Source organism: Furipterus horrens, unplaced genomic scaffold (assembly GCF_987537825.1).
Source record: "Furipterus horrens unplaced genomic scaffold, mFurHor1.1.pri manual_scaffold_6, whole genome shotgun sequence".
Classification (NCBI taxonomy): Eukaryota; Metazoa; Chordata; class Mammalia; order Chiroptera; family Furipteridae; genus Furipterus; species Furipterus horrens.
In genome coordinates this window covers 85917013-85942072 of record NW_028327176.1, presented here as the reverse complement: position 1 = coordinate 85942072, position 25060 = coordinate 85917013, and the positions used below count along the sequence as shown (strand labels likewise).

Below are 25060 nucleotides of genomic sequence, written 5' to 3'. Positions count from 1 at the left end.
GCAGAAGTGCACGAGGAGGACCGGGAGTTCCCATTCCCCATTCTCTGTTCCCTTGCTCCCCATTCCCCTTGCTCCTATAGGTCCTTGAGTTGGTCCGGGAGCTGCCTCTCCCCTCCACCCCTTTTCCCTCAATAAACCCATTGCCTGATCCTACAGTGGTCTCTGGGTGATTTCTCAGAGCAAGGCTGCCCTGGCACTGGCAAAGCACATTCCTTGGCAGAGGAAATTGCTAAGGGTTCACCAGGCTTCAGGCGAGCTCCTCATGCTGGCTGTCAGAGTTCCTGCCACATGTGCAGCCACACTGACGCTTAGTCCTTTGCTAGCAGAGGAAGTCTGGGTGTGGTGACCCCGAAGTCCAGGGTTTACTCAGTAAGGTAAGATGAGTAAGAGCATTGAGTTTTGTTGTGATTTTATTTACTCTGATTTTAAAGTCAATGACTGGCATCTTCTACCACGGCAGTAAAAGGAGGGAGACATGGGGGGATGAGAACAATCCAAATGCAGTATTTGCTATAAATAATCCAGACTGCAAAATTGAGTGTTGAAGATGTCATTTACCATTGATGAGAAGTCTTATGCATTCCCCTCCAGAGGAAGGGCAAGATTTGCCCCCAAACCAGCTGGCATCTTGCCCATTCCCCAAAAGGAGAGAAGCCCCAGCAAGGGCCAAGGTAAAGACCAGAGTCCCCTGGGTTTCCTCTGCCAAGGTTAGTAGTTTCAAGTTAGGCCAAGTTGCAGAATCTGAGAAGCATCTGTAGTGACCTCAAAAAGCATCCTCCCTTGGGAAGAGGACTAGCAGAACTCCCATCACCCCACACCCCTGTTTCCAGGTCCTAACCCTTCTGGAGCACAGGTGGCCACCTCGCAATTCCCATCTCTAGAAGGAAAGAGCACATTAACAGAAGGGCTGAAACTGTCCCCGGAGCCCCAATCAGACCAGTTCTCCCCTCCCATCACCTGCCCTCCAACCACTCTGTTCTATTCCCTGGGAGTTGTCAGGGATGGAAGGCCCCTCCCTCATCCCCTCAAAGTCCCTCCCCTCTCCCCCATCACTAGGGTGTCCAGGACTGTGACTCAGGAAGCAGCTCAGACATGAGGCTTGCAGGCAGGCCGAGGAGAAAAGGGCTGTGGGAGCAGTGGTGGCTCCTGACTTAGTGAGGGCTCTGTGGGGTCAGGCTCAGGAATGCAGTCCCCTTCACTGCCGTTGCGCTGCTTGGTTGTGAAGACCAGAAGTGAGGCACGGGGTGGAAGAGGTAGGGGGACCCATCTTCCTTAGGCGGTGTCTGGTGGGTTTGGGGCCGGGGACCGAGCACCATCCTTTGAGGTGACACTGGATGGAGGAGATTCTCGCCGCCTTGATGGGGACAGCCTCTGCTGCTGGATCTGCACAGACCAAGGCTGTGGGCCTGGTGCCAGGCGGAGACTGTTGGGAGATGGATGACAGGGTGTCCTCCCCCAGGGAGGACCAAGTCAGCCCTGGAGCTGGGGGACGTGGGCTCATTTGGGGGGAGGGGAGAACAGACTGACCACCTGGGAAGGAAAGAGATGTGAGGGTAGCAGGGGATGGAGACACAGAAAGGTCAAAGGCCCACCAAGTCCCATTCCCTGTCCAGCTGCCCCCCCCCCCCACACACACACACCCATTCCTCCATGGCTCAATGCTGGGCCTTCCGGGAGGAAATCCTTTCTCTGGCTCAGTCATTCACCTCCCAGGAGTCCCTTCAACACCCCCTTCCTGATCCCTGTTGACTTGCTTCTGAGGATGGAGCCTGAGGCTGGACTTTGGAGGCCAGAGTAAAAACAGGAAAGGGGAGGTAGGGTTGGTTAGTAAGTGAGAGGCCTGGGATCTAGGAGGCTGAGGCAGGCACCATGTGAGGACTAGGAACAGGAGTGTTGTTACAGAGCAAAAGGGGATTCTTTCATGTGGCACCTTGGTGTAAAACCCAACAACTAGTGTTGAGGAAAACAGATATTCCAACCTGGGGAGGGCAGTAAGCACTTAAGTTCAGAGCTCTGTTCTCCCATGGGACCCAGCATTTCCCTTGCTCCCCAAAAGGCTATAAGCCAAAAACATGCCCAGAAGTTCCCCATCCCTTATCTGTCAGCTGTCTCCTTCAGGATCTGGGGTACGATGTCATCAGCCTCCGTATAACAGCCCAGGAAAACATGTGCCGTGTTGCACTGGATCATGCATGGTTCGCTCTCTGCCCTTTCAAAGCTGCATGGATCTCTCTTCTATCCTTGCAAACCATGTGGAGTTCCCTCTTCACTCTCGCCCCCAAAATGGCTACTGCCTCATTTTTAAATCCCTGACAGCGGCCTGTGACGCATTCAGTGTTGTAACCAGTTCTGACCATTCACAGAAACTTGCACAGGCCCTGTATGCTCTTTCCTTGCCATTCTATGGTCAAAACCCCTCCCATCTCCTTGGTGCCTTGGAAGAACCAAAGCCATTTGCCTAACTCAGACACTAGCTACCAGCTCTAGGTATGCAAAGGCATTTTGAAAGCTGCTCCCTTCCTCCATCTCCCAACCACAGGTTTGGGATTTTGGGGAGGGACTGGCTCTGTAACACCTTGGAGCACCTGGAGGACAGGTGAAGCATATGCTCCCCACTCCCAGCGTATACTCGTATCCTTCCCTAGGACTGCCTTGCGGGAGTTTCTCAGAACCCTGTGCCAATGGAGGCACCTGCGTGAGCCTATCTCAGGGCCAAGGAACCTGCCAGTGAGTATGTCTGGGAGGTTGGGAGGGTGAAAAGGGTGAGAGAGAGCAGGGGAGGAGGAGGGAGGGAGAAGGTGAAGGAGATAAAAGGAAACAAATGAAGGCAAAGAGGGAAGGAAGTGGGAGAGAAGGCAACAGCATCCAGTGGGGAATTTTCCTCTCCCCACTGCCCAGATGTGCTCCTGGCTTCCTGGGTGAAACATGCCAGTTTCCTGACCCCTGCCAGGATGACCAGCTCTGCCAGAATGGGGGCAGCTGCCAAGCCCTGCTTCCGGCCCTCCCAGGCTCCCCTAGCACCTCCTCTCCTGTAACCACCAGCTTCTTCTGCACCTGCCCCTCTGGCTTCACTGGTGAGAGATGCCAGGCCCAGCTCAAGGACCCCTGTTCTTCCTTCTGTTCCAAAATGGGCCACTGACACATCCAGGCCTCAGGACTCCCACAGTGCTCCTGCCTGCCTGGATGGACAGGTGCGTGCTGACGGGGGTGGGGAGGAGGGGAACGGCAGGAGCAATGACCTGGGCTGTGAGGTAGGAAAGATGACTGAGGCCTGTGAGGACAGAGGCCATGAGAGCCAACAAGCCAGTTCTTGGTGACACATATACCCAAGATCGCCATTCACCAGCATAGTCAGACTGATTATTAAAATGTTGGAATATTTTCAAACCAGCTGGTAAACAGCTGCTGCCATAGCCCCCTTAGTGTGCCACCGTGACCCCTTTCCCAGCCCCTCAAAGGCCCCTCTACCCAGTAGCTAGAGGGTGAATGAGGCACCACAGGCAACCTCTGTATTCTTGGCACCTCAGCCTCTGAATTCTTGGCACCTCAGCGGCCTCTGACTCCTCATGAGTGCCCATCAGATCACTTGGAAAGACCTCCGTGGGGGGAGGTGTGACAGGGGGCTGAGATGGGGGTGGAAATGATCTGACCCAGGGAAAAGAATGGGTGCCCATCCCAGGAGGAGGGTGCAGCCCTCGGGCAAGAGAGCAGGACATGTGATGGGAAGGGTGTGCTACTCTGAAGAAATGGTGGAGCGTGGACAGACCTGTGAGGCCCTGGAGAGGAAAGGCCCACAGGACCAGATCAGGAAGGAGGGGCAGGACCAGGCAGCAAAAGGCCGCATAGATAAGAAAGTTCCTGAAATGTGGGTGCCTCTGTGTGGTGCTAGAGGCAAGGCTTCTCAAGCTTGCCTAGGCACAGCAACCACCTGGAATGTCTTAAAAATACAAGTGTCCCTTCCCAAAGTGGGTCTGGGGTGGGCCCACAGCATGAAGATTTTTAACCTGCCCGGGTAATTCTGAGGAAACTGGGGTTGAGACTAGGTGTGAGAGACTAGCATGTGTGACAAGAAGGATGGCCACTGGCAAGTTGCCAGGCCTGTGCATCAGTGTTGGAGCTCTGGGGCAGCCTCTCCCCCAGGTCCAATGCCAACTCTGCCACTGACTAGTCGTGCAACCTTGCAACTGATATTTGAGCTCTCTGGTTCTCGGTTATCAGTTGACGTGCACACTTCACATAGCTGTTGCAAGGAAGGACAACAGAGTGGTGTCCAGTAGCTGCCAAACAGCCAGCGTGCCATGAGTGGTGGCTGCCACCACTGCCGCCATTGCCACAGGTGTACACAGCTGTGAAGAGAGTGTCTTAATCACTGCCAGATCACTGCACCCACTCAGAGATTAGGAAATTGGATGAGAGAGGCCAGACTACTGCCCAGAGGCGCACAGCCAGTTGCAGAGCAGCAAGGCTCTAAGCCTCCTGCCTGCAGAGGCCTGCCACTTTCCACCTCCCCATCGAGGTCACCACTGAAGGAACTGTGTCCAGATCTTCCCAGGCAGGGCTGATTTGCAACACCTCATCAACAACTACTTGTCCTATTTTAGCTTAGAAAATATAGTTACTCCAGATATAACCCACTCAAGAAAAAGGCAAAACTGAGGCGGAGCTGATAGGACAGGGCAAATAGGGTATGGGGAGAATGGGAAGGAAACAGGAAAATTAGAGAATGCAGAGTGAGAGCTGGGTTCTCTCAGAGGCGCTGGAATGTGTGCAGTGCTGACTGTCCCCTCTGTCCTCTGCCTTAGGTGAGCAGTGCCAGCTTCGGGACTTCTGCTCAGCCAACCCCTGCATGAATGGAGGGGTGTGTCTGACCACCTACCCCCAGATCCAGTGCCACTGCCCACCTGGCTTTGAGGGCCATGCCTGCGAACATGATGTCAATGAGTGTTTTCTAGACCCAGGACCCAGCCCCAAGGGCACCACCTGCCATAACACCCTGGGGTCCTTCCAATGTCTCTGCCCCACTGGATGGGAAGATCTACATTGTGAGCTGTGGCCAGGACCCTGTCCCCCAATAGGCTGTCCCAATGGGGGCACCTGCCTGCTGGTTCCAGGGAGAGACTCCACCTTCCATCTCTGCTTCTGCTCCCCAGGTGTGTGCTCACAGGGGGCCTCCTGAAGCCCCCTCTCTGGGCAGGCATGTTGTCTCCCTCCCTCAGCTGATCCCATGACCCTATCAGGTCTCATAGGTCCTGGCTGTGAGGTTAATCCAGATGACTGTGTCGGGCATCAGTGTCAGAATGCAGGCACTTGCCAGGATGGGCTAGGCACCTGTACCTGCCTCTGCCCAGAGGCCTGGACTGGTGAGTCATTTAAGCCAAGTTCATGGCACCATTGGCCCAGATGGTCAGCCCCTGGCCTCCCCTCCTGCAGGGCCCCCAGTTCTAGCCCTTTTCTCCATCCCACACTTCTGCAGGCTGGGATTGCTCTGAAGATGTAAAGGAATGTGAGCCCCAGCAACCCCCTCGCTGCAGAAACGGGGGTACCTGCCAGAATTCAGCTGGTGTCTTCCATTGTGTTTGTGTAAGTGGCTGGGGAGGCACAGGCTGCAAGGAGAACCTGGACGACTGTGCTGCTGCCACCTGTGCCCCAGGATCCACCTGCATTGACCACGTGGGCTCCTTTTCCTGCCTCTGCCCACCTGGCCGCACAGCTGGTGGCAGAGGGTCCCGGGTGGTGGGATAAGAAGAGGGCCTATGAGAGGAGCATGGAAACAGCTGGGAGCTTCAAGTGGCCACTGAGCGCTTCACCCCACCACCACCCCCCATCCTGCAGGCCTCCTGTGTCACATGGAGGACATGTGTCTGAGTCAGCCAAGCCACAGCGAAGCCCAGTGCAGCACCAGCCCCCTGACAGGTGCCACACTCTGCCTGTGTCAGCCTGGCGACACGGGGCCCACCTGCCAGCAGGACCTGGATGAGTGCCAAATGGGTGAGGCACCCCCACATCAGATCTTCTCTGAGCCCCCAGACAGTCTCTGCACAGGAGACAGACAAGTTGTTTTCCAAACTAAAAATATAAACACGTTTTTTCCTCAATTTGTCCAGATTTGACATCTCTTCCCTACATGGTCTTCTCACCAATGCCCAGCCCTTCAGGCCCCATTTAGTCCTTCTCCATCTTAAAGATGCAGGCCTTGCCCGATGTGGTCTCACCTGGCACAAACAGGCCCTTACACCCCCCAGGCAGTCAGGCCTTGTGGCCGTCCCTCTCTGGCTCCTGTGGACCTGCTCTTCTCTCCTCCCAGCCCAGCAAGGCTCTGGTCCCTGTGAACATGGCAGCTCCTGCCTCAACACCCCTGGCTCCTTCAGCTGCCTCTGTCCCCCTGGCTACACGGGCTCCCGCTGCAGGCAGATCACAATGAATGCCTGTTCCAGCCCTGCCACCCAGACAGCACCTGCCTGGACCTGCTTGCCACCTTCCACTGCCTCTGCCCACCAGGTACCAGCTGGGTGGGGGCCTTGGGTAGAAGACAGGATTTGTTCCACCAGCCATTGCCCCTCCAGAGCATAGAGAGCCTCAGGCCAGTTGAGGTCAATTACCCAAGAATGCTTCCTCTCTTCTCCGCACCCCAGATGAGGAAGCCCATGGCCCCTGGGAGAAGGGCTACAGGTGGCAGCAAGGTTGTGCAGTGCTCAGCTCTGGGAGTAGGCGGGGAACACTCATTTCATAGTCCTTGTTGAGTATACAACCTTGTCCACTGTACATGGAGGTCCATCAAAGGAGCAGAACAGCAACTAATAAACTTCATGCCAACCCAGAATGCTCTTCCTAATTGAGGAACTCTCCTCTGTAGAGATTGACAGTAAAGCCTTTGAAACAAAATTGCTTGAATTTGGTGCAATAAGGAAAGGGATACTGGAAGGCTGCACCCACCTCCACAGTAGTTGTAGAGGGGAAGTCTCCCCAGGGAGCTAATGACAGAGCCAACAACATCAGGAAGCGGAATGAAGCCAGAACAATAATATAATACCTTACTTTGTGCTAGGTACTGCCTGGGCAGCTTACATGCATTGTCTAATTTTTACAATAACCCTATTAGGTCAGCATTGTTACTATGCCCACTTTACAAATGAAGAAACTGAGGCACGGGGAGGTTAAGTGGTCTCTCCAAGGTCACCCAGCTTATAAGTGGCAGAGCCAGGATTCAAACCCAGGGTTTGATGGTGTTAGCTACACCACAACACTGCCTTCCTAAAGTTGTTTGATAATCCAAGGGACAAGGTTGTGGACATCAAGGAGCTTCAGAGACAGGCTTCCTAAGCAAGAAGAAGAAGGCAGCCATGGTCCAGAGGCTAATCCAGCTTTAGTTCAGGATGAGACAATGGACACCAGGACAAGCCTGAAGAAACAGGACAAATCTGGGAGTGATACAGCTTCCGCAGTGCCCTTAAAATACCCCCATTGGGAAGCCTGGCCTCCCTAGCACAGAGGCCTTCCCAGGTAGAACAAGAGTGGGTCGCCTCCAAGCCTACTTGTCTCATTTGTCTCTTGGGGACCTCCAGGCTGATCAGCCTGCCTTCTGTGCACAGAGGAATGGCATGTCCTCGCAGCCCATCCCACTGGTCCTGGCAGGTGCCCTGCTCTTAGAGCTTTCTCACCAGAGGGAGCAGAGCAGCAGGGCTTCACGTCCATCTCTGCAACCCACGTGCACACAGCTCCCTGGGAGGGGCTGCCTGATGGGGCACACGGCGGTGGAAGCAGGCTGGTTCTAGAACCCAGGCCTCCTGGGCCAGAGGCCTGGCTGAGCCTCAGCCCTCACCACAGCTCCATGTCCTCAGGCTTAGAAGGGCGGCTCTGTGAGATGCAGTCAGACGAGTGTGCCTCGGCGCCTTGCTTGAACCAGGCTGACTGCCACGACCAGCTCAATGGCTTCCAGTGCACGTGCCAGCCCAGTGAGTGCAGATTCCACTCCAGTCTTCACCCCTGGGCCTCTGAGCCTCCACAGGTCAGGCCTGAGGCCTCTTGAAGCTCTCCTGAGACTATCAAGGACTCCCCATTTCTCCAACTGCTCTGCTTTCCAAACTCCTCTGTTACTACCCCCAAATCCTTCTTCCCTTGCTTACCCACCCACCCTCCTCTCTGTGTTGAAAAATCACCCTACAACCCTCCTTTCCAGACCTCCCTCAGAGTCCCTGTGTGCACCCCTGCACGTCAGGGTCCCAGGCTGATCTGGGTGCTGCTCATCAAGTGCATAGGGAGAGTTGCCAGGCCGCCTTCACTGCATGGGACACCTCTTACCCCTGCTGTGATAATCATCGGTGTTTATTGAATATTTACTCTGGTTCGCGCTTGACTCTACTTCACAGGCATTATTTTGTTTACTCCTGTTAATGGTACGCTGGTGTCAGTTCCATTATTAATCCTCTGCAGGGGAGGAAACTGGAGCCCAGAGAGGCTCCATTTTTTAAGGGTAGAGTAGCTTCTCAAAGTCACCCAGCTGGTGGGTGGCTGAGCTTCACCTTCCTGCATCATCATCCCCACATGCCCCAGGAGTCTTCTCTGGGAAGCCTTCCAGGTTCCCCTTTCCTGGTCAGGGGAAGGGCCAGGACTGGTATTTAAAATTTTGATAAAATGTATTTTCAGCATTTGTACATATATCCTGTGATGCCTTATTTATATGAAGAATAAAGTGACCAACTTATGCTCTGTTACATCCTGAAACTCAAATCACTATTTAAGAAGCCCTCAAGTTGGTGCTTTCATTATATAATGATACATTTCAACAAAACCCCAAACCAAGCCCTGGCTGGTGTGGCTCAGTGGATTGAGCGCTAGCCTGCGAACCTAAGGGTCGCTGGTTCAATTCCCAGTCAGGGCACATGCTTGGGTTGCGGGCCAGGTCCCCAGTTGGAGGCACGTGAGAGGCAAGCACACATTGATGTTTCTCTCCCTCTCTTTCTCCCTCCCTCCCTACCTCCCTCTCTCTCTAAAAATAAATAAATAAGATTGAAAAATAAAAAATTAAATTAAAACCCGAAACCAAGCCATTTGATCTGTAGCAATATCATTTCTGTATATGTAAAGAGAGGTTAAATATCAGTGTAAACTCTTAATTTCTTCTTTGAATCCATAAAGTCATGTCTGTAAAGCCCAAACGTTTGTAACAAACTCCATAATAAATGTAAAGAAAAAAGAGATGCCCTTGACGATGTGTCCCCACCTACTCCCACCCCAGCAGGATTCACAGGCTCCTGATGTGAGGAAGATATCAACAAGTGTGGCAGCTCCCCCTGTGCCAACGGTGGGCAACGCCAGGACCAGCCTGGGTCCTTCTATTACAAGTGTCTCCCAGGTAAACTAGGGCTCAGACACTGGAGGGAGAGAGGGGGCCAGAGGCAGACTTTCCAGGTCCCTGAGCCTGTTGCTGTCCTGCAGGCTTTGAAGGCCCACGCTGTCAGGCGGAGGTAGATGAGTGTCTTGAGTAGCCCATGCCCGATGGGCGCCAGCTGCCTTGATCTCCCAGGAGCCTTCTTTTGCCTCTGCCCCTCTGGCTTCACAGGTCAGCCAGGGAGGGGTGGCAAGGACCAGTGGGGGTATCTGAGTCCTTTTGGGGTGGGGCAGAGGTCATTGGTGGGTGTTTGAGGGTTAGGATGTGAGACTTGGATGAGAATGGAACCTCTTATTCATTGCAAAACCTGCATGACTATACAACCACAGGCTGAGGGTGGAGTTATCGTAGGGCCCAGAGGGCCCAACATGAATGGTATGATTGGACTTAGGAGCAAAGGACAGGGTTCAAGGGGAAGCCACTCATTTGCTTAATTAGCAAGCATTTATTAAGTGCTGACTATGCCAGACACAGCACTGAGTAAGAGAATTGCCATCCTCAATCGGCTTTAAATCTAGGGCAGAAAGACCAGTAAGTCTCTTGTTCATGAAGGCTCAGAGAGGTGCTCTGAGAGCAGAATGCACAGGACCCTAGGAGTACAAAGGACCCACTGACCCAGACTAGAGATGAGAAGGCTTCATGAACTGAGTCTTGAAGAATGAGTAAGAATTTGTCAAGATAGAAGGCCAGGCAGCATGTTTAGCTGCAGATAACCACACACATAATGGTGCAGAGGGAGGAAAAGAACACCTCACTTCAGGATCTGTATGATACCCAGAGCTCACTGTGCAATGGGGCAAAGGTGAGAAACATAGAAGTTGTAGGAAAGACCTGTTCTGCAGGACCCCGTGTGCCATTCTGAGGAAGTTAGATGGTATCCTGAGGCAATAGGGAGCCATCGAAGGACAAGTTCAAGAGCAGTGAGCATGTTGTGTATGAGAAGTGGCCTTTGACCCCATGAAGAACATGGAGGGACCTGTTTTCTCTCTGACGCATCTCCCCACCCCAGGTCATCACTGTGAAGTTCCCCTGTGTGCCCCCAACCTGTGCCAGCCCAAGCAAAAATGCCAGCATCAGGAGGACAAGGCCCGCTGCCTCTGCCCTGATGGAAGCCCTGGTTGTGGACCACTGAGGACAACTGCACCTGCCAGCATGGGCACTGCCAGAGGTACCATCTTCCAGACCTTCACATTTGCACTTGCCTCTGGGTCCTCAGCTAGGGCAGGAGAAGACAGCCAGCAAAGGGCAAGTCTGTGGGAAATGATCAACGGGGAATAGCTAGGAGATAGCAAAGTTCTGAGGTCACAGCCAATGGGAGGGCTGGACTGGTGAGTGTAGTTATACAGTGAGGAGAGAGTTCATAAATAATGGGGGAACCGGAGGACTAGAGGGTCAGAGCAGAATAAAGAGCATTAAATCCCAGGGTCAATTCATCATTCATTAGACAAAAATTTATTAAGCATCTACTGTGTGTGGATACTGTCCTAGGGTCTGGGGGAACAGCACAGAACAAAGAAGACAAAATATCTGCCCTCAAGGAGCTTTTGTTCTAACGAGGAAAGACAGACAATAAACATTATAGAAGGAATGTATCTATCTAGTTGGAGGAAATGAGCATGGGGGAGGTGAAAGAGGGGACAATGATGAGAGCAGACACTGAAGAAAAGGGCCAGAGTCTCAGGGCCAAAGAAGTGAAGAGGTCATAGGGGTCTGACCAATGGGGAGGGAAGAAGAGAAAACCCTCCCCTTTCTCTTCATGACCAGATCCTCATGTGTGTGTGTTGTGGGTTGGACAGGACCAGAGTGTGAGGCAGAGCTGGGGGGCTGCGTCTCCATGCCCTGCACCCATGGGGGGGACCTGCCACCCTCAGCCTTCTGGCTACAACTGCATATGCCCCACAGGCTACACAGGTGAGGCACTCCCTAAGCTATATACACCCTGGGATGGCCACCCCCTAAATAAAGGGTAAGGACAGTGGAGATTAGTGACAAAGGGCTCTTGGTCTGTCACCACCAAGGAAAACTGGCCAGAAGCGGCAGGGGACACAGGTGATGTGTGGAGGTGGTAAGAAAAGAAAAGCTGTTGGGTACAGGAGAGTACGGGTGCGGATGAGGAAAGGAGGGAAGGGAAAGGGAGGAAGAATGAGAGGAGAGGAGAAAAGGTGGGTTCCCTTTCTCAGTCCCCAGTTGCTTCCTTCAGGGCCAACCTGCACTGAGGAGGTGACAGCTTGTCACTCAGGACCCTGTCTCCATGGTGGTTCCTGCACCCCCAGCCCTGGGGGCTACTCCTGCACCTGCCCTCCAAGCCACACTGGTTCCCACTGCCAGACCAGCACAGACAGCTGTGCCTCCGGAGAGCACGCACCGTGTCCTGGGGTTGTGCCACGAGATAGGCAGGGTGTGTTTGTGCCATATTTGAAAAAGAAAAACAACTGGACACAGTGAGCTTGTGTTTCGGTGGGGACTCGGGGTGGGGAGGGGTGGTAATGTCCTGCATGAGATACGACTGAGATCAAAGGCAGGTTACAGGCAAGAAAGGCAACTCCTCATGCCTCCTGTCTCCAGCTCCGTGTCTCAACGGTGGCACCTGTGTGAACAGGCCCGGCACCTCCTCCTGCTTCTGTGCCACTGACTTCCAGGGTCCACGCTGTGAGGGAAGGGTCGATTCCAGCTGTGCAGACAGGTGAGCAGGGTGCAAAGACCCTTGAAGAAAAGGAGGGAGCCCCTCAGTCTTCTTCCCCTTCTTCTCCACCTCCTCAGTATCTGCAGCTGCCTCCCAGCCCACGTCCATCACTTGGCTTCCCTCCAGTTTCCCGTCTCCCCCGTGGTTGCCCTTTCACCACATCACACTCCTTCCCCTTATTTCCCAGACCTTCCTCCTACTGTGTGTGCTCTGTCTCTCTTATCCAGCCCCTGTAGAAACAGGGCTACCTGCCAAGATGGGCCCCAGGGTCCCCGCTGCCTCTGCCCTGCTGGCTACACAGGAAACACCTGTCAGGTGAGGGGCACTGAGCCAGGTATGCTGAGGAGGGAGGGGCTGAGGAGCTCTGGTGAGAGGGTCTCAGGTACTAAAGTGGGCAGCCGGGAAGTTTGGGCAAGTACTCACATGAAGAGAGGTTTAGAGGTCTAGGCATTGAGGTCTGTATGGAAGAGAAAGGCTGAAAGGGTGTCTGGGATGTGGGAATCAAAGGAAGCCATGGAGGGGGCTTCAGAGGTAAGAAATTTTGAGGAGCTGAAGGTGGCAGGAGACCCTCTCTGAGCCTGAGAACCTGATGCTCTGTCCTGCCTCGTGCTCCTTCTGAACCCTCGGACTCTGATGGACTTATGTGCCCGGAAGCCCTGTGCACACCATTCCCACTGCCTCCAGACTGGGCCCTCCCTTCAGTGCCTGGGCCTCGAGGGACGGACGGGGCCTCTCTGCAAAGTCCCGCTGTCCTCCTGCCAGAAGGCTGCCCTGAGCCAAGGTACCAACCCAGGGATCCACTGGGAAGCAGAAGAAGAGGGAAAAAAGGTGCCCTCCCGTATCACATACCTAAGGGAATCTACACATTTGGCCAAAACAACCAAATGAGAATTGACACAACACAGACCAACCACAGTGACTGATTCTACAGCTCAACACCCAGGGTATCCTAGCGCAACTCAGCTCCTAGCACCACATTCAATACAACTCAAGAAACAACAGCCAGCCCAGTCAGGAAGACTCCAGTTTAACACAACCCCAGGAACCTAACTCAGTGTGGAGCAACTCAACTCTGTCATTATCTCAGCCAGAGTGGACCACATTCAACCCAACTACATTCAACACATTTGGGTGTACCCCACTCATGTGATGGCACAAGAACCAACCCCCTTATAAAAGAATAGCCCCTTGTTCAAATGAGATTTGATATGAGATCTCAGGAAAGAGACTTGTGGGGATAGGGGTGGTTGATGGGAATAACAGTGAGAACAATGGATGATGCAGAACTCATTTTCTGAAAAGCCTGAGAAAAGGGATCTTCTTCCGATGGCAGAATAGACAGGAGGGGGAACTTGATGTTTTCATCTCTTTCAAGTCAGGAGGTACTGACTCTTCAGGTCTCCACCTCCCCCTGGGAACACTAGTGGTTCCCATAGGCCTCTCTGCTCAGTCTCTGGGGCCTAAGCATCTTTCTACCCCACCTAGCCTTACTGATCCCTGTTTGTCTCTCTCCCCAGGCACTGAAGTCTCTCTCCTGTGCCAGAATGGAGGCCTCTGCATTAACAGTGGCCCCTTCTGTTTCTGTCACTGTCCTTCTGGATTCCAAGGCAGTATGTGCCAGGAGAGGGTGAACCCATGGCTCTCCAGGCCCTGCCAACATGGGGCCACCTGTGTAGCCCAGCCCAATGGGTATCTCTGCCAGGTGAGCAAGTCTAAACGAGAGTGGGTAAGGGTGGCAAAGGTGGGCTGGACGTGGGAAACAGTAGTCAGGGACCAAGGGGTTGTGGTGATATACCCATTTCCCTTTACTTTACCCCACAAAACTAGCCAACCACCAAGTCGTGCCATTTTTACCTCCTAAATAGTTCTCAACTCTGTCATCCCTTCACCTTCCATCCACTGCCTTAGACCAGGCCTTCGTTCCATTCCACCTGGACACCTGCATCATTCCTGCCTCCACACTGTCTTCCTAGAGGTTCAGGCTTTATTCTGCTACCAGGGTGCTCTGTTGAAAGTGTTGAGCTGACCTGTCACTCCCCTGCTTAAAACCCTTCGGTAGCTGTCCACATCTTTCACAGTGAAGTCCAAGGCCCTGCAAGGCACAGCCCTGCCTGCCTCTCAGGTCTCATGTCTCCTCATCCCACCCTCCTAGTCTCTGCTCCAGCAACACGAAACTGCTGCTGGCTTCCCTGCACAACCTTCTCTGGTTCCCTGATGGTCTTGCCCCACCCTTCTTCCACTGAGATGCCCAGGAGTTGCCTTCCTCAGGAAGATGTCCTGAACTTCCCTCCAGGCTGGGTTCAGGCCTCTCCTTGGTAGTCAGATCACTGAGCAAGAGAAGCAAAGTCAATATTCAAATCTGAGCAGCCCAATTCCTGTATTCAGAACCACAGGTCTGGATAGAAGGCACCATGCACTTAACCTAGCCTTAACTTTTTATTCTGAGAATTTTCACACACGCGCAAAAGCCGTGTAACTGTTACTCAGCTTTATTTCCTTTTTCATGAAACGCCCTCCAGAAGTTTCCAAAACACCCCCCTTATCTGCTTCTTCCAGTGCTCTGATCACTTTTTCTTTTTCTTTTTTAAACAATTTAGTGGTTTCTTTTTATTTATTGATTTTTAGAGACAGAGAGGAAGGCAGAGAGAGAAACATTTACTTTTTTTTATGTGCCTTGACCAGGGATTGAACCCACAACCTTGGTGTATAAGGACGATGTTCTAACCAATGGAGCTATCTAACCAGGGCTCTGGTCACTTATTTGTTAATGCTTTTTCTCTATCTTTCTGAAGCTTTCCTGGTATTTCATTCTTGCGTGCTCACCCTCCTCTTGCAGGAGCTCAGCACACGGCACAGACCTCATCAATGACTCCTCTCTTCAGCAGAATGATATGAAACAATCAGAAAATGGTTAAGGGCATTGGTTATGGAGTCATAGAGAGAGGTTTTACCAAAATCGGAACTATGTTTAGTGGCAGTGTGTCCTAGAGAGTGTTTAGGACTGGGGCAGTGGAAGGTTAAGTTGTGTGTTATTGAACAATTATGTGTCGTGCGGAGTTGATATGGGTGAAGCTAAACATGGCTGTGATGGCTGGTGAGTTGAGTGACACTGTGGAGTCAGAAGGTGAGACCTGGGCAGTCTGTCTTGAGCTGAGTCCCCTGTAGTGCTGGGTTGGGCTCCCTTCCTGGTTGTCTCATTCTTTGCCTGCAGTGCACCCAGGCTACAGTGGACTGAACTGCTCAAAGGAACCCGATGCTTGTCAATCCCAGCCCTGTCACAACCATGGGACGGGCACCCCTAAAGCTGGAGGCTTCACTGTGTCTGCCCTCCAGGCTTTGTGGGGCTGCACTGTGAGGGGAATGTGAATGAGTGTCTGGACCAGCCCTGTCACACCACAGGCACTGCAGCCTGCCACTCTCTAGCCAATGACTTCTACTGCCAGTGTCTGCCTGGACGCACAGGTGAGGCCTCGGATGGGGATGAGGTGGAATGTAGGCATCTCTGTGGCAGGCACAGCTGAACTGATCATGGAAACCAAGATAATCCCCTCCCCCAAGGCAGCCTAGTCATCTTCTTCAGTCCCACACACCAGCCCAGAGAATATGCCCCATGATCCCTTTGTCTGTGCAGCTAGTGCTGGGTCAACTCCCAGGAATGAGCTAGAAAGGAGGCAGAGACCAAATCTGTGTGACATCAGATCCCATCCCCACTCAGACCAGTGGTGCGAAGTGCAGATAGACCCCTGCCAGAGCCAACCCTGCTCCCATGGAGGGTCTTGTGAGGCCACAGCAGGACCACCCCCAGGTTTCACCTGCCACTGCCCAAAGGTGAGTCACTGCAAAGCGACCTTCTCTATTGCCCCCAGCACTGACACAAGGTGTGGACGCCTGAGCTCAGATCCTATAGGGGAGCCTGGGAGCACTGGTATGGGAATTATTGGAGAAAGCCATCTCTGATTCACAGAGGCGAGGGCCTCTTAGAAGCAGACAGCAGGGGGGTGGGCAGGATCAGGTAGTAGCACAAATGGAATTTTCAGAAATCATGGACACTGCCTAAGGGAAGGACCCCAAGGTCAAGCTGGGTGACCTTGGATATGTTCTTAGTTCTTTTAACTGTGTGTGTACATGTGTGTGTGCACACATATGGGCCTCTGAAGCATAAAATTGGGTTAATTTTAACACTTAGTTCATAATACACTAACATTATTGGTTTGTGCATGGCCTTCTTTTATTATTTTATTATTCTTACAATATAACATCCATGAATCAAGTCTAAGAATTAGGATATTAATAACATACATGTACTTATGTCCTCCTCTGTCCCATTCCCCTACCAGAAGAGTAAGTGTATAATTGTACTTCTAAGGACTAAGATAATATTAGTTCAATTAATATTACTCTATTAACTATTTAGTCTGCCAGGACTTGCATTGTGATACTACAGCTCATTCAGGTTGTTGCACATAGCTGTGGTTCATCCATTTTCACCACTATGTAATGTCCCTAGGTGACAAAAACAAGGGACATGGTTTCAACATCTATAAGATGACTAACTTGAAGTTCTCTGAGCTCCTTCCAGATATGAGACTCTAGGTCACTCTGAGTTATCTTACCCCAGGAGTTTGCTTAAGGGCAAGTGGGAAGAATAATACAAGGTCCTTTCCCAACATCTCTTCTCTCCACAGGGTTTTGAAGGCCCCACCTGCAGCCACATAGCCCCCTCCAGTGGCCTCCATCACTGCCACCATGGTGGCCTGTGCTTGCCCTCCCCCAAATTGGGCCTCCCACATTGCTGTGCCTGCCTCAACAGCTATGGGGGCCCTGACTGCCTGACCCCACCTGCTCCTCAAGGCTGCGGCCCTCCTTCTCCTTGCTTACACAATGGCAGCTGCTCAGAGAGCTTCAAGCTGGGGGGTCCAAGCTTTCAATGCTCCTGCCCTCCCAGCTCCCCAGGGCCTCGGTGTCAGAGCCCCAGAACAATGGGATGTGAGGGCAGAAGTGGAGATGGGGCCTGTGATACTGACTGCAGTGGCCCAGCAGGAAACTGGGATGGGGGGGGACTGCTCCCTGGGGATCCTGGACCCCTGGAAGGGCTGCCCTTCCCACTCCCGCTGCTGGTTTCTCTTCCAGGATGGGCAGTGCCACCCACAGTGTAACTCTGAGGAATGTTTGTTTGATGGCTATGACTGTGAGACTCCTCCAGCCTGCACATGAGCCTGAAACCCTGAGTTGGTGTAGAGATGGCACAGTGAGGGCAGGAGAGACATAGATGCCTCTGAGTTACAATGTGACCACAGCCTCAAGCTCCAGGGAGTTTTCACCCTAGTAACCATTGCTAAGAAGGAGTAGAAGGCCCTAGACTCCAACCCAGGGGGACAGGGCAGCATCAATTTAATGGGAGACCAAGAATGGGCACTGCCTCTGCCTGGGCTCCTCATTGAGAGCTCAGGCTTCAAGCCCCTAAGCCCTGCTGCCATGAAGTATCTACCCAAGCAACCTGCACCACAGACAGAAAAGCATCTTGGGCTCTCCTTCAGGGAGACAGGAAAGCTTGGGAGCATAGAAAACAAGGGTGTCAGTAGACATTAGGGTGTCTGGGCTACCTACCATCTAGGGCCTAATTAAGCCCATTTCTCTGGAGCTGCCCCACTTAGCAGCCAGTGCCCTAGAGGATGGACTATGAGGAATCTTCTCTGGGATGAAGGAGGGAGTCAGGTTTCTTGGGGGTCCTGAGTCCCCCTCTGCTCACCCCACAGACCAGCCTATGACCATTTCTGTAGTGATCACTTCGACAATGAGCACTATGAAAAAGGCTACAACACTCCAGAATGTGGCTGGGATGGGGGTGACTGCAGGGCCACCGATGAAGATGGGAATTCTGCATGCGGGCCCTCCTTGGCCCTGCTGGTGGTGCTTAGCCCCCCAGCCCTGGACCAACAGCTGCTTGCCCTGGCCCGGGTACTGTCCCTGACTCTGAGGGTGGGGCTCTGGGTGAAGAGAGATAGTGATGGCAGGGACATAGTGTACCCCTATCCTGGGGCCAAGGCCGAAAAGGAGCTAAGAGGAACCCCAGACCCCTCTCATCAGGAGACAGCAACCCTTCAAACACAGCCTGTGGGCAAGGAGACGGGCTCCCTCAGCACAGGGTAAGAAGGCTGGGCAAGAGGGAGGGAGCCAGGGAGGGACAAATACAAGGGTCTCTATGGTGCCTCCCCTGCAGGTTTGTGGTGGTGATAGGTGTGGACTTGTCCCACTGTGGCCCTGACCACCCTGCATCCAGCTGTCCCTGTGACCCTGGGCTCCTGCTCCACTTCCTTGCTGCCATGGCTGCAGTGGAGGCCCTGGAGCCCTTACTGCCAGGACCACTGCTGGCTGCCGACCCTTGTGCAGGCACCGGTAGGTGACCCCATCCATTCCCCTGACTTTGCTCCCAGGCCAGCTTTCATGCCAGCAACCAGCAATGGAGGTCAAGTGGAACAAGATCGCTGGGACCCAAATGCTCTTTGTGGGACTTACCTTGTTAACCTCTCTTTCTCTAACTGATCTCCCCGTAGCCCGTTTGCTCTATAGTCTCCTTCCTTATTTTCCTAAGGACTTTATCCTAACCTCTATCATAGACATCCCACAACCCTCAGGTTTTGGTCCATTCTCTCTACTAGACCAAGAGTATCCAATCACTCCTCTATCAGTTCAGAGCTCATGAAAGAATAACTCTTACATCACATTCACTACGTGCCAGGCTGTGCTCTAAGTGCTTCACAATACTAACTCCTTTTATCCACCCAACAACCCCATTGAGGAAGGTGCTATTGATATTCCCATTTTACAGATGAGGAAACTGAGGCCCAAAGGTCTCATAGTGGTACCCAGCCTCACCTGGAATGTCCTCTTTTTGACTGTCTCTCCCACCAGTGCCTCTCACCAACCAGCTTCTCTGGCCTGGGCTGTGCTCACTGGTGGCTGGGGTGCCTCTCCTGGCCCTTGGGGCTCTTCTTGTCCTCCGGCTCATCCAGCGCCGAGAGCATGGGACCCTCTGGCTGCCCCCTGGGTTCACTCAAAGCCCTTGGACTCAGCCAGCTCCCCACTGACGCCGGCCCCCACTGGGCGAAGACAGCATCAGCCTCAAGTGAGAGTGAGGAAGAACTGGGGCTCAGGGAGGGAACTCTTGCCTGTGAAAATATTTATGATCAGAGGCAACAAGAGATGCCATTGCAAAAGTTGAAACAAGAAGGGGAAAGGGGTAGTAAGGCTGCTGGGAACCTTGTGGACCCTGAACGTCCTCTACCCACCCACCCTCTTTCAGGACACTGAAACCAGAGGCAGAAGTTGGTGAGGATGGCGTTGTGATGTGCTCAGGACCTGAGAAAGGAGAGGAGGTAGGCCTGGTGAAAGCACTGAGGCAGATGGAAGGGTTGAAGGAACAAGTCAACCTTCCTTCACTGATTGTTTTTCTGATCCCAAGGCTAAAGAAATGGCCTCACCCTCCCAGCTCTGGTCTCTGAGTGGTGACTGTCCAGAGCTTCCGCAGGCAGCCATGCTGACTCCTCCCCAGGAATCTGAGATGGATATCCCTGACATGGCTATACATGGACCTGGTATGTGAGCCAACCCAGAGCAATAAAAATCCCTTTGACCCTTAGAATCAGAAAATATTTTGATATCAGACCTGGAGAAGCAAATGTTAGTGCCTTAGAATGGTGATTTTTCAAATGGTGGTCCCAGGACAGAAGAATCAGTATCACCAGGAAAACTGTCAGAAATAGACATTCTCAGACCCTGATCAGTGTGGCTCAGTTGGTTGGGTATCATTCCACAAAGCAAAAGGTTGCTGGTTCAATTCCTGGTCAGGGCACTCGCCTGGGTTGTAGGTTTGGTCCCCAGTCAGGGCAAGAGGCAACCAATCAATAATTCTCTCCTCTCTTTCTCCCTCCCCTCTAAAAATAAATAAATAAAATACATTTCATTTTTAGAGGGGAAGGAAGGGAGAAATAGATGGAGAAAAACATCGATCGGTTGCCTCCTGCATGTGACCCAACGGGGCACCAGCCCACAACCTAGGAATGTGCCCTGACAGGGAATCGAACCAGCACCCTTTCGCTTTGTAGGATGATGCTCAACCAACTGAGCCATGCCAATCAGGTCAATAAATTAAATCTTAAAAAAAGAAAAAAAAAAAAAGGAAAGGATATAAATAAAGAGGAAGGGAGGGAGGGAGGAAGAAAAAGAAATAGGAATTCTCAGGCTCCACTCCAGAGCTCCTGATTCAGATATTGGGCAGTTTGAACAAAGCACTCCAGGTGAGTCTAATCCAAACTCAAGTTTGAGAATCACTACCCTAGAATATTAGAAAATTAAGGTCTGCTGGTTCCTTATAGGGATGAGGAAACTGAAGCCCAAGGAAAAGTAGAAGTCACTTGACTAAAGCCACACAAAACCAAGAGCCAGAGCTGGGCTTCCTGACACCTCAGGCTGTGATTCACCCTGAGCCTCCATGTTACCACCCCCTTTATGTTCTTTTTATTGATGTCTCTCATTCCTTGTCTCCCACCTACAGATTGGGTGACACCCCTGATGTCAGCAGTCTTCTCCGGGGGAGTGGAGTCCACGACCTTGCAGGAGGCATGGCTGGAAAGCTCTGAGTCCTTGGAGCCTCTGTTAGCTGGAGGAGCCTGTCCCCAGGCTCAGGGCACTGGGGAGACCCCTCTGCACCTTGCTGCCTGATTCTCCCACCCAACTGCTGCCCACCGCCTCCTTGAGACTGGAGCCAACCCCAACCAGCCAGCCAGAGGAGGGCGCACCCCCCTTCACACTGCTGTGGCTGCTGATGCGCGGGAGGTCTGCCAGGTCAGTGCACACTGCGGTCACTGAAGAGAATGGGGAGCAAATTTGAAAGCAAAGCTGGGCAAAAGCATTCTCTAGGATTTGGTAAAGAGGAAGGTGACATAAGATTAGGGACCTGACAGGGAGACAAGAACAGATAGCTGAATATGGATTGGGAGGTGGTTAACAGTGTGAGGGCCCTGAGCTAGCAGCCCCAGGACATACCAGGGGTCACTGGCCCTATCTGGCCCCCTAGCTCCTTCTCCAAAGCAGACAGACCACAGTGGATGTGAGGACAGAGGATGGAGCCACGGCCCTAATGCTGGCTGCCAAGGTGGGCAGTGGAGAACCTGCTTGAAGAACTGATTGCAGCCCACGCAGATGTGGGAGCCAAAGATAAATGGGGTATGAATCTGGGGCAGGGTTGACATGCTACGGAGAAGTTGAGTAGATGGAATGTGAGGTAAAATGTTTAAGAAAAAAAAAAAAAGGGAACAGTAGAGGAGCAACTGGAGGCTGGGGGATTCCCTCCCACCCTGCTGTCATGGTGGTAATGTAGGGGCACCAAATATTCCCTGTAAAAAGTTTCAATATGTAAGTATGTAAGGGCTTTAAATGTTCTTTGTAAGAAGTAGCAAGGACTTGCTAAAAGGCCTTGGAAAAAGGAATGTAATAAGGAGTGTTATAGCAATTAGTGATTTACAAGCTAAAAGCACCTCAGCCTCTATCACCTCCCATTTGCTTGCTTGTGTCTGGTTTATAACATTTGTTAAGGTTGTGCTTTGCAGAATGTCTAGCCCTTTGAAAATAAATTGCTTCACAGGGAGTTCGACCCTGGCTGAAGAGCTATGCTGCCCCCGAAGATAACCTTTAGCCTTGCGAATTTCTGTTCCTGTTACTGCCAAGACATTCCTGCAGTCCTGCCCAGCCCTCTCTTCCTAAGGCTGTTTCCTGCCAAAAAAAGAAACAAAGAGACTGCACCAGCATAAAAACCCAGCGTTTGGACTCCATTGTAGGTTGGAGCATGTTAGAGACCAGCTCAGGGTCTGCCCAACTCCTGGCCATCATTAAAAATCTTTTGCTTAACTTTATACACCGCTTCAGAGTGTTCAATGTCGCCTATGTAGCCGTTAACAGTAAATCTGCGGTGGGGGTGACATAATGGAGCACGTGTCTTCCCTCATCATCCTCAAGGATCAATCGATACACACAGCCCTGTCCCACTAAACTAGAACGGCGAAGTGTCAATGAGAAGGAAGAGGGGTCTCCCAGTCCCACCAACCCCAGAACAATGCCCCATTGTCTCTTCCGCGCGCCGGTGACATCACCAGGGACAACAATTCCGGCCGACCAGCGGTCACCCAGACAACGCTTCCACCTTTGAGGGACCTGGGTCCCCTCGGGCTCCAATAGCCTTTCCCCCAAGACCAGAAACTTTGGGAAACGGGAACCAAGATGTCTGACCCCAGCGTCAGGGTGACAACCTCCCACGTCGTTCCCCAGGAAAAACCGCTCTGCACTGTGCCGCCGCTGTGAACAATGCCCGCTCCCTTCTCCAGGCCAGAGCCGATAAAGACGCCCAGGACGGCAGGGGCTAGATGCCCTAGATAGAGGGCTCCCTAAAAAAAGGGGGCTGCGGGAGAGGTGGAAAGCTTAGGAAATCCCTCAAACCAGAGAGAAGGGACGGGTAGTCAAGTAGGTGGAGTCATCAAGGGCCAGTCCTGTGGCTGTGGCCTTCTCTGACCTCGCCCCTGACACTTTCCTCTGATGCAGGAGCAGACGCCACTGTTCCTGGACGCCCGAGAAGGGGCGATGGAGGTAGTCCAGCTACTGCTAGGGCTGGGGGCGGCCCGAGGGCTGCGGAATCAGGCCCGACTAACGCCCGCGGACACCGCCCGCCAGCTTAACCACTGGGACCTGCTGCTGCTGCTGCCGCTGCTTCGGCTTCAAAGGGCGGGGCCACCGGAGACACGTAACAAGGCCACGCCCAGCGGCGGGGAAGCAGCCTTCGGGAGTGCCCGGACCGAGTCGGGAACAGCGCCTCGCGCATGGGCGGGGCTCTACGCGCAGCCAGACGCTGTCAGCGGAAGCAATCCGGCGCGGGGGCGGAGCAGGTCTGCAGACTCGAACTTTGTCCGTAGACTTGGCCCCCGCATGGGGGCGGGACCTATTCGCAGTGCCAAAGCCAATCGGAAGGAGAAGCCGGAAGAAGTCCGCCCCGCCGCGGCTGGAGGTTTTCCCGCAAGCTTGCGTGGGCCGAGGCCCAACCCTGCAATAGGGCGAGGAAGATCCGGGGTCGCGGCCTGGAGCGGGGGTGTGGTCTCAGCTGACTGGCCCTGCGATTGGGTGGCCTTGGGAGCATGCGGTCCCTCCTACAACCCTCTGATTCTGCCTGCTTCCCTTACACTGCCCCAAAGCAGGTATCTTAAGTTGCCTGGGGTCAACTAATACCCTCAAATTCAGTAAGCGAAGGTCAAGAGTAGAAGGCTAATGGCAGGGTGGGATTCTGAAAGTAAGTACCCATTAAGTGACACTGTAAGTTCTCAAGACTTTAAAGTTCTCTGAACCCCAAAAGTAGGGGAACGGGAATATAGCGTCCGTCCACAAATGAGTATGTGCCCATTCACAACCGTCATCTTCCACGAGGAGAAGATGCAGCCCTGGAAAGGATTTAGGGTGCTGGGATGAAATGGGCCCAGTCCCTCCCCCAGAAAGTAGGAGTGAGGGGCTACAGAAGGTGGGGTGGAGTAGACCAAGTACCCTGAACTGGAAGCAAGAGTTTCAGATAGGTAGGATGTAAGATATACTTTCCTGTCTTTGGTTCCCAAAGGCAGCTTTTATCTCTCGCCCACTACCTACAAACAGCTGACAAATATTTACTTAGCACCTTCTATGTGTCAGGCACTGCAAGTGCTGGATGGGGAGGAGTGCCAAGGGCCACTCCAGGTGATGACTCCTTGCATTCTTACCACCCCCAAACAAACCACTGCAGAGACAAGCGGCGCTCTTCTAGCCACTGCTATTTAAGAACCCCAAATCGGTCACAAGATAATAATGCTGATGTAAAGTGTTACCTCCTTTTGAAGGGTTGGTAGTGCAATGGAAAAAATAGGGGAGTGGCTGCATAGTCTTTTCAGAATTTTGTGTCTCAAATTCTATTTGGGTGGCGACTCAATATAGTTTAAGAGCAAGAATAAGATCTGAGGGTCCTATGTTAATTTAGGTTATCATCTAAAAGCAATAGTAGCCCAAGGAGAAGCCAGACACTAGACCCTTTGTTCGTCTTCCAAGGGCACTTAGTTAATTCCACTTAGGAGAGACTCCCAGTTGCTCAAGTTAAAAAGAGGAGGTTGGAGAGAATATTTCAAACAATCCACTTTTCAACAATGTCGCTAGACCTCATTTGTGGTGGTGATGGGCCTGAGACATGGAGGCTTGAGGCATTTTGAAAGCTAATATTGTACAAGCATACCTCATTTTATTGTGCTTCACTTTGTTGTGCTTCACAGATATGTTTTCATTAACAGTGAAAGACCTAGCAACAAAAAGGTTATGACTTACTGAAGGTTCAGGTGATGGTTAGCATTTCTTAGCAATAAAGTATTTTTTAACTAAGGTATGTTCATTGTTTTTAAGATAATGCCATTGCACACTTAATACACTACAGTATACAGTATTCCAGAGAAGGAAAACTCTGACTCCAAAAAACCTCCGCTGCCTTGCGGCATACCTCTTCAGGGGGAAGGCTAAGGGAGTAAACCCCGACAGAAAATCCGGAGCCGGAGTCCCTAAGGCGGTTTGACGTTGTAGTCAACACCGGCAACTCCTGCGGCGCACCTGAAGCCAAGCTGTATTGACTCCGTCTTTCCCTTGGACCCTTCAGCTGCGAAGAGAGGGGGGGTCTGCTGCATGGGCAACAGCAGACCCTCCATATCACCCTGCCCAGGCTCTGTAGCTTCATCGCAAGATGTCGATTCAACACGGGAGGAGACAGATACCGTGTCACTCCCGAGTCGGACTGCACAGCCATTCTCGGCGGTGCAGATAGACTCTTAAGAAGCTACACCATCGTCTCTCAGGACGGACGGCTGCCGACGACGATACAGTATTCCCTCACTTATCACACATATTATGTTCTAGACACACACACCCCGCAAAGTAGGACCCTT

At 52.5% G+C, this 25060-nt stretch overlaps 1 protein-coding gene across 1 annotated transcript; it reads left to right on the top strand.

Moving 5' to 3' along the window:
• Positions 1-1334: 1334 nt before the first annotated feature.
• On the top strand, positions 1335-24465 carry NOTCH4 (notch receptor 4). The gene is given in 41 exon segments (XM_090280786.1): positions 1335-1491; positions 2646-2727; positions 2899-3191; positions 4803-5150; positions 5238-5360; positions 5474-5713; positions 5833-5988; positions 6305-6403; positions 6406-6498; positions 7839-7952; positions 9239-9352; positions 9436-9476; positions 9478-9559; positions 10398-10514; positions 10517-10556; positions 11153-11237; positions 11239-11299; positions 11589-11756; positions 11954-12071; positions 12299-12385; positions 12698-12852; positions 13589-13773; positions 14131-14200; positions 15283-15381; positions 15384-15533; positions 15787-15899; positions 16757-17122; positions 17124-17299; positions 17828-18217; positions 18292-18467; positions 18984-19197; positions 19375-19447; positions 19534-19666; positions 20626-20915; positions 21148-21222; positions 21224-21296; positions 22395-22482; positions 22664-22934; positions 22936-23040; positions 23042-23131; positions 23133-24465. Coding segments are annotated over 41 exon segments (6117 nt in total). The 3' UTR covers positions 23340-24465.
• Positions 24466-25060: the final 595 nt, after the last annotated feature.